This window comes from Littorina saxatilis, linkage group LG7, assembly GCF_037325665.1.
Source record: "Littorina saxatilis isolate snail1 linkage group LG7, US_GU_Lsax_2.0, whole genome shotgun sequence".
Classification (NCBI taxonomy): domain Eukaryota; kingdom Metazoa; phylum Mollusca; class Gastropoda; order Littorinimorpha; family Littorinidae; genus Littorina; species Littorina saxatilis.
Window position 1 is genome coordinate 43,457,285 of NC_090251.1, and position 9,524 is coordinate 43,466,808.

At 40.4% G+C, this 9,524-nt stretch overlaps 1 protein-coding gene across 1 annotated transcript; it reads right to left on the bottom strand.

The window, feature by feature from the left end:
- Positions 1-988: 988 nt before the first annotated feature.
- Positions 989-8,606, bottom strand: LOC138971528 (SH3 domain-containing YSC84-like protein 1). Its single transcript, XM_070344273.1, has 9 exons — positions 8,545-8,606; positions 7,472-7,614; positions 6,567-6,695; positions 6,109-6,173; positions 5,727-5,968; positions 4,894-5,098; positions 4,182-4,362; positions 3,542-3,709; positions 989-2,470 (listed from the first exon to the last, which is right to left on the bottom strand). Exons 2-9 carry the CDS (start codon positions 7,584-7,586, stop codon positions 2,361-2,363), a joined length of 1,215 nt encoding a protein of 404 aa, XP_070200374.1. The 5' UTR covers positions 7,587-7,614; positions 8,545-8,606; the 3' UTR covers positions 989-2,360.
- Positions 8,607-9,524: the final 918 nt, after the last annotated feature.

Below are 9,524 nucleotides of genomic sequence, written 5' to 3' on the forward strand. Positions count from 1 at the left end.
TGTGTTTGTGTTCGCAAGTAGATCTCAAGAATGAACGGACCGATCGTCACCAAACTTGGTGAACAGGTTCTATACATTCCTGAGACGGTCCTTACAAAAATTGGGACCAGTCAAACACACGGTTAGGGAGTTATTGGTGGATTAAAATTATACAAGGCCTGGTATAGACGGACACCCCCGTTGGTCAAAGGGAAATAACCATTCTCACTGCCACCAACTGAGAAGGTTATTTCCCTTTGACGGGGGTGTAGTTCCTATCGGAGGAATTTCTTGTTTTAATCCTTTTGTGGTATTGCTGATGATGCTGAACATGTATTTTACTAGTTTACCAATATGTATCTTTGACCCTGATAGCCTACGAAAACGGAGCAATCATGGCCCAACATTGGCCCAATGCTGAATTTATTGGCGCGGTGTTGAGCCTTAGTCGGGCCGTTGTCGTAGGCTGTCAGGGTTTATGTAGCCTTGTTCCATTGTATTCTGACTGTCATAAAGTAATTAATTTTAAGAGAAAGCAGTCATGAACACAAGGAGCTGGGAAAAGTTGCCTCTTACAACAAGCGTGGATAAAGACACACACTTGACACAGGCAAGTACTTTTTTTTTTTTCAATCACCACTAGAAGTCCCTGGGCAGCATTTTGCTCTGAAAACTGAATCTCACATACGACAGGTGGATCTTTTATTTTAAAAATGTGCCAAATTGCATATCTCCAAGGCCTTAAGACTAAGAGTAGATATTGGGAAGGCCAGTTCAAGAAGGTGTGGGTGGATCAACACATAATTTGCTGGTATACTGGGAACCGTCCCAGAGATAAATAATGTTATATATTATTTGTGGCATAAACTAATAAAGTTACTCTCTCTCTCTTTCTCTCTCTCTCTCTCTCTCTCTCTCTGTCTTTGTCTGTCTGTCTGTCTCTCTCTATCTCTCTCTCTCTCACACACACACATACACACACATACTGATGTCATCTGACTTACTTGGTATCACAAAAGGTGCTGCCTTGCCGGTTTTTGCTGAAAAATAACTCCGAGACAATTAGATTCAATGAATACAATGATACAAGTAACCGGCAAGTCATAAATCCAAGAAGGTGTGGGGACCGACACAAAATAGGCTGGTTGTGGGGTCCGTCACAGAGAAATTAGGTCGAAAGTGGGGTCCGACACAGAAAGTGGGGACCGACACAATGAATTATGGGAACCGTCACGCCTACGTCACAAAAGTGTGTGGGGACCGAACACAGCCAATTTCACTGACTACTTTTGTTGTTTTTATTATTACGGCTGTTTGGATGGCCCTACAATCTTGAAACTTGGGCTGTCTGCTACAGACATGTTGAACTTTTTGCTGGACCAACGACAGTTCCAAGCAGGCATTTTTTGGTAGGATATTTCTTGCCGATGCTACGAATTATGCAGTTTTGCAGTAAAGTGGAAGGCATTCTACCTAATAACGGCTAAAATATCAAAAACCTTCAATCCAACAGCACCTAGGCATGTAGTGTAAACACTCACAGATCTAACAAGACCATTCTCAGAGAGCAACATTGCGTAATACTACCATAAATGGATGTTTTGTCCGCGAATTTTGGCGTGTGGGAACCGAGTGGGAACCGAACACAAAGGGTCAGGGCACCGAACACAAAGCGTAGGGGAACCGTCACAGTGTCACCGGTGTGAGTATGCTTGTCAGAGCGCTTACCTACATACAATCAGAAAAAAACCGGAGGCATGGATGCATGATCTGACAGAAAGACGGACAAACATACGCTGCATCATATTTTAAGATTTTATAAACCCTGAGCAGCGATTTGTAACAACTTACACTGTATAGATACACACAGAGATCATACATCTACTTTAAGTTTTTCATATATATGCTAAATTTGGCAATCAGAACTATTTATATGACAAAACCATGGACCCAATCAACCCTATTGAAATATGCTGACTTTTTGAAATGGAAAGACCATTAACTTTGTAACGTTAAAGTTGCATAGCTTTCTTGTTGCTGAGCAATATACCTGAGATCTGTAGATTAATTTGTGACACATGCACAAACACACACACACATACCCGCATGCTCTCTCCTGTCTGTTCAGCAAGATTTCTCAATATCAAATAACACACACACACAACACACACACATGCACACACACACACACACACATACACACACACACATACACATTCTCTCTCTTTCTTGTCTGTTCAGCAAGAGTTCTCACGACCAACTAACACGCACACACACACACACACACACACACACACACACATACAAGTGCTCTCACCTATCTGTTCAGCAAGATTTCTCAATATAGAATAACACACACACACACACACCAACATCACCAGTTACACAAGTTTAACATAGTTAGCAGGAAAGATGCCAGTGCGCCAGCCAATCTTGCCTTCCCACCAGTCATCCTGTGTGTCGGTGCGAGTCAACACTTCAATCTGGTCGCCTGCAACAAAAAAGTGTAAAATGCCATTGAAACCAACAACATCAAGACCACTAAACTTTACTTGAAACAATACTTTATGGGACTTTTAAAACTGTATGCCATTTGTAAATCACAGCAGACAAACACATACAGTGGAACCCCCTTTTACGACCTTCCAAAATTTGAGAAACGCAGGTCTTAAAAAGGAGGGAGACTTAAACTGGGGGTAAATTTACAGAGGTTATGAACAGGAAATATTTGAAAACAGGGTCTTAAAAAGGAGGGAGACTTAAACTGGGGGTAAATTTACAGACGTTATGAACAGGAAATATTTGAAAACAGGGTCTTAAAAAGGAGGGAGACTTAAACTGGGGGTAAATTTACAGAGGTTATGAACAGGAAATATTTGAAAACAGGGTCTTAAAAAGGAGGGAGACTTAAACTGGGGGTAAATTTACAGAGGTTATGAACAGGAAATATTTGAAAACAGGGTCTTAAAAAGGAGGGAGTCTTAAACTGGGGGTAAATTTACAGAGGTTATGAACAGAAAATATTTGAAAACAGGGTCTTAAAAAGGAAGGAGTCTTAAACTGGGGGTAAATTTACAGAGGTTATGAACAGGAAATATTTGAAAACAGGGTCTTAAAAAGGAGGGAGTCTTAAACTGGGGGGTCTTAAAAGGGGGGTTCCAGTGTACATGTATTTGCATTTTTACTGCTTTGTGATGGAGGCAGTTTTTGTAAATAAAAACGTGCTTAAAAAACATATATAGACTCACCTTATGCACCGAGACTATGGCAAACAACTTTTGTTTATAGACAAGACAGACAGACTGACAGGCACACCTACAGAAACACCCATACATACAGACACACACCCTCCCCGTCTATCTCTCTCCATCTATCAGTCTTATACACCTACTCATGCACACACACACAAAAACACCACACACACAAAAACACCACACACACAAAAACACCACACACACACACACACACACACACACACACACACACACACACACACACACACACACACTAACACATACAGACACACACATATCAGTCAAACACTTACACCTAAACAACTCACCTGGTGAAAATGACAGGTCACACGACATCTCAGCTTTATAGGGGAACACAGCCACAGCCCGTGCAGGGGTGTGAACAGCAGGGATGGGAGGTTTGAACATTGATGCAGAGACTGCAGAGGCCGATGAAGACTTGAACACATCTGGCATACTTTGTCTCCTTGAGTCACCTGCACAGACAAAAAGGGCTTAAAGTTTAAAGCCTAACATCCGTCTACAGGAGACCAAGCCTTGTTATAGTAGAAGGCCACAGAGCTAAATTTAGGGTTGTCAGCAGGAGAAAGTCTAGAGCTACATCTGCCACGCACTGAAATCTTCTTAACTATTCTGTCAAGGTAAAGCCCCAAATCATCTTCTTTCTCTCTATTTCCTCTATATTCTCCAAGTACTATACCACCCTAACTTCTCCTCTTTCTACACAAATAAATATGTATATCATATACGAATTATCAGGGATGGAACTATAGGGTAGAAACGAAAAAGCTTACTGGGTCGTTCTCTCCTGAAGCGAAGAAATTCCTATAATTTGTAAAAAATTAAAAAAGGCTGTTTCAGGTTTTTTTTTAACATTACTGAAAAAGGGAACATTTGCAGGTTCCATCCCTGTTTATTCTCAAAAAAATCTTAAAATTCACAATTCACCTGACGAGGCAGTGGGTGTGTATGCGGCAGTGTGCACCTCCCTGGATCGTCGATCAAGATTGGGGGAAGCATACGTTTTTGAAGGTTTCTTTGTTGCTGTCGTTGTTGTCCTTGTGACTGTAGTCTTCTCATAGAATGATGATTTGGATTTCTGCTCGCCCGATTTGCCTTTAGAGAAACTCTGAAAGAAAAACCAAAAATTGTCAAACACAGGTCGCTGATCTAGCTATTCTCAAGGAAGAAGAAACTTCCTCCCACGCATGCACATCGTCACCGGATCCCCCGGGCCATAAACCGGCCGTCCATGCAGACCTGCCCTTGGTGCGTCACTGTCCTATCTTGTAATATTGATCGCTTACAATCACAAGACCCCACAATGTGGCTCAACTGGCGATGCGCACACCTCCTGTCACGAAACAGCCAAAGTCGGCTCCTGTGACCTATTCACCACGACCTACACCCAGAGGGGCATCCAGATCCAGATCCAGAATCTCACACACTCATAGGCAGACTGATGCCAGTGGATTCAGCAAATCGATCGAGAGTGATACCAGCATGCTTGGCAGCCTATTTTGTAATATTGATCGCTCTCAATCTCACACACTCACAGGCAGACTGATGCCAGTGGATTCAGCAAATCAATAGCGGACGATATCAGCGTGCTTGGCAGCCTATCTTGTAATATTGATCGCTTTCAATCTCACACACTCACAGGCAGACTGATGCCAGAGGATTCAGCAAATCGATCGCGGGCGATATCAGCGTGCTTGGCAGCCTGACGCTTGGCCAGTTTCAACGCTGCACGTGCAGCAAGCTCTTGATGCTCCCTCATCACTTGGTACAGCGCTTCACAGCCCTCAGGGGGGGACACCTTGCCTGCCAAGATCTCGCACGCTCGGATGTCACACTCATAGAATCTGTGGGAGAAAAATCAAGCAGAAGCATAAACTAACTTTTCTTGGGTTTTTTTTACATTCAAGCAGGACACAGTATTAGTAAAACTGCAATCAGGTAAGGGTTTTGTTTTTGCAGTCCCTAGAAGTAAGACTAGGTCACGTAAGTATGTTCTTTTTTGTGTGTGTCTTGAGTCAAATCATAAAACTAAGCTCCTCAAGTTCTAAAATTAAAAAAAAAAAAAAAAAAAAGTTAACTTTATACAGAAAATTATAGACAAAATGAAACATTCAATATGTATTCAAATTCAGAATTGTGAATGTCTTGTTTTGTCCACAATTAAGCATTCTTGTTATTTAATTCTTTTGGGGGGACAAAAAGTTGCAGTTTATTTAGCTTCGAATTATCTCCCTCTGTATGTAAATAAAAGCTCAGTCTAGCTGTAAAATGAGAACATTTTAAAGGTGGTTCAAATAAAAACAGCTTTTCCCATTTTCTTTTGGAGAGAGGCGTATAATTATTACACATTATAAACCCAGCCCTGAAGAATTACTATAACAGGTTATAACAGGCAAATGTTATTATCTCATGAGCTTGCCACGTTCTTGGCCCCTTCAAAACTACCACAGTCTTAGAAAAACTACCACTCACTTTCTATTGGCGTCCTTGCGTTCGATAAGTGCACTACCCTCCACAGAGATGCCAGCAAAGATTCCCTTGGTCTTGGAGTAGGTGTAGATGGCAGCAGGGCTTCGTAAGGCCACATCACCTTCTATATTGCGACCCAAGGGCCCCACAGCAATAGTGAAGTTGCCACCCAGAGTCAGGTTGCCTCCCTTTGAGAAAGCGTCCACTGCTGCTTGCGTGTTGAGGATGATGACAAAATCAGTCACCTGAGCGAGAGACAGAATGGCATCCTGTACAGAGAGAGAGAGAGAGAGAGAGAGAGAGAGAGAGAGAGAGAGAGAGACAGAGACAGAGACAGAGACAGAGAGACAGAGAGAGACAGAGAGAGAGAAAACACCGATCTTACCTCCATTCCAATTTCAAACCCTCCACCCAATCCAGCAAGGCCAATAGCTGATGGGGCTGACCATCCTGAAAAAATACATGCATATATATATATAATCAAAGTGTACATATAACATACCAATGATCGTGTCTAAAATCAACTACATCAGTGTATTGTTCCCCTTTTAGCAAAAGACGTGTATTCTGAGAGATATGGCTTTTTAGACAAATAAAACACACACAAAGAATACTTCAACTATTTTTTTCTTCCACTGTTTTTCAATTTCTTGCTATCATTGTCATGTTTCTAAATAAAATAAAACAAAACAAAATGTGATAAACGAGAGAGAGAAAAAATTAAGATGTACGCAGACCTCAACTGGAAAAAAATACATAAATCTTAGATTAGCTCGCTCATCAAATTAATTCTCAATTCTTCTCATATTTTTCTACATGTAATACAAATAATGCTCTACCAACCTTGACTGTAGTCCAGTTCATCTCTCAGCTTAGCAATGACAATGCCACTGCCACCTCGTGCCGTCACCAGGAACCCTGCCTTGAACACTGTTAGTATGGCAAGCCCTCGTGCCTTGGCAAAGATACCAACTGAATTCAGCAACACAAAATTAAAACCATGGATTGATTTTTCTCAAAAGAGACAAATAATTAAAGGCCCTGTGTGTGTGTGTGTGTGTGTGTGTGTGTGTGTGTGTGTGTGTGTGTGTGTGTACATGTGTGTGTGTGTGTGCGTGCGTGTGTATGCATGTGTGTGTGTGCAGTGTTGTTCCCAGGCCTCGATCTTCTGTCATTTAATACAAATGTTTGTCGGTCGATGTCTCATTGCTTTGATACGTAGGATGTCTTCTGACACAACATGTTTTGCAGCCAGGATATTTTGAGAGAGATAGAGATACAGCAATGACAGACAGAGGGAAATAGAGAGGACGGGACTTTTGGGAGAGAGGGATGGTGGCAAAACAAAGAAGAAAAAAAGATGCACACAAAATCAAAAAGAAAGGAAGTTTTTGTTTACAAAAATTATTTTTGTGAGTACAATGTCATGTATGGTGAGGATCATCACTTTCTAAAACTTAGAACACTAGTATGGGACGAAAACAGTACAGTGGTACCTGCGATGAAAGGACACCCTTGGGCCCAACAAAAAGAAGTGTCCCTACATTGCAGGTGACCTGTCATAACAGGTACATTTTGGTAGAGATAATAGACAAAGGGACCTCAGAATGTGTCCTTTAAAGGGAGGTGTCCGCTCATCAGAGGGACCACACATCGCAGGTACCACTGTACATACATATATATATTAACCTCTAACCTGTCAATCAAGTAACATATACGTATTTAAAATAAATACTTATTAGGTGTACCTGGAATAAGCTTGTCAGGGCCAGTTTTGGAGTTGGGCATAGTAAATTCACGCAGAATTTTAGCTGCTTTTTTTGCCTCTGACTTGAGGCTGTGAGGTATTGGAGTGTTCACCATTGTAAACCTTACTTCTGTGCACCTGTGTCTGCAGGAATTTATAATACATTAAAGATCAGAAAAGGGGTTTCTTTGGTATACATACAGTTTCAAACCAGATAATTTCTAACATGTTTAAACAATAAAAGGACCACACAAATAAAGTAAAGTAAAGTTAACAACTCAGACAGGCAAAGACCTGGTAGATAACCCTAAACATGACATATGTATATGTAACAATAAATAATTACTGGAAAACATGGACACAACTAAATCAGGATAAATTCATAAGAACTGCAGTGACACACTCAATCTTTTCTAATTTTGTTTGTAGAAATGATAGCGCATAACTGACTGAGTGACTCAACTTAAACAGCTGACAGTGTTCTGGACTACAGACGTTCTGATGAACCCAGTCCACATCAAGAAAGAAGAAGAAGAAGTGATACTACATAGTTACATTTATTGATTTAAAGAGAGAGATAGGTTAAATGAAGATAAGATAAATGTTTATTTGCCAAGAGTGATAGAATAATCAAGCACTTGTATTTGTTTTTGCATCCAGCCCTTGCCCAAATTAGGGAACAATTAACGTAACAGAATTTACAATTAACCAACGAAATTAATATTGATAAACTAGAAATAGAATTAGTGAATACTTGCAGTTACATAGTAGAAAAAATCAAGAGTAATAAATTAATATTTATACTTTGTTTTTAAGGTGTTCGACTAGTTCATTCTTGAGAGAGAGAGAGAGAGAGAGAGAGAGAGAGAGAGAGAGAGAGAGAGAGAGAGAGAGAGAGAGAGAGAGAGAGAGAGAGTCTGAGAGTGAGAGAGAGAGAGATGTTAACCGACAGAATAGTGAGAATATTGTCACAGGCTTGTCAAAGATACACCAGTCCATTCCCACATACTAAGAAAATAGTGAACCCAATTGAAAGTACAGAAATCTCACAAAACAAAACTTATCACAGCTTACAATACAACCGCATGTGACCACGCAAGATTCGTCTGCTCTGTGTTTGTGCTTTGTCGTTTACTTCCTCGTTAGAGTTACTTCCCGTTTAATAATGGGAGGGAAGCAAAAGTCTCATTCCTCAGAGAGCAGGAACTGATTACCTCCCTTCCACAGCAATCCTTTCATTTACACGACATGTAAATTATACTGATAGCAGCAAATAGTGTCACGTTTTCATATATAGTATCACATTTGTTTGTGTTTCATACTAGAATTGAAGTATCACAGGTGGGATAACAGTTGTAATTTAAAAGTTTTCTGCTCCAAATTATTCAGGACTCTATCATTCTTCTTCATATGTGAATCATTTGATCGTCGGTTTGTTTAAAAAATTATATCTACAGTTAAATTTTAGTAGTTTATTCAGAAGTGATTTCTGTCTAAAGTCTGATATCCAATAATGATATTCACATTTAATTTATCTTCTAAATGAACATGTAATGACCTTTTTCAGCTCATATCTTGACTTGACAATTCTTGGAATGAAAATGTTATGTCAAGTCACTTTAGCTTACTCTTTCTCAGGGGTGGAATGGTCGTGTGCATGGATAACAATGTATTTTCATTGTGCACAATACACTTCAAGGCTGCTGATTGTTGGCTGTAATATGTTTCATCCTCTGTAGACAATCATAAGTTGAGTACAAGGCTGGTAATTTTCATCTGTCCAAATTTTTTAGTTAAGAGGAATGTTTTAGAACTGTTGCGCTAACCACTTATCAACAGCAGGTAAAGTGACAAACCAAGATTAGAAGGGAAGAGAGAGAGAGAGAGAGAGAGAGAGAGAGAGAGAGAGAGAGAGAGAGAGAGAGAGAGAGAGAGAGAGAGAGAGAGAGAGAGAGAGAGAGAGAGAGAGAGAGAGAGAGAGAGAGAGAGAGAGCTACATTTGAAGAGTGGACACGCAATAAATGAGTGACACACACACATACACACTCATAGCC

Bases quoted from the DNA above. Each gene is read 5' to 3' on its own strand.
- LOC138971528 (XM_070344273.1), bottom strand. From the start codon at position 7,586: ATGGTGAACACTCCAATACCTCACAGCCTCAAGTCAGAGGCAAAAAAA. The intron at 6,174-6,566 runs GTTGGTAGAGCA...GTATTTTTTCAG, and splicing joins TGAACTGGACTACAGTCAAG to GATGGTCAGCCCCATCAGCT. The intron at 3,710-4,181 runs GTGAATTGTGAA...TTGTCTGTGCAG, and splicing joins CACACCCACTGCCTCGTCAG to GTGACTCAAGGAGACAAAGT.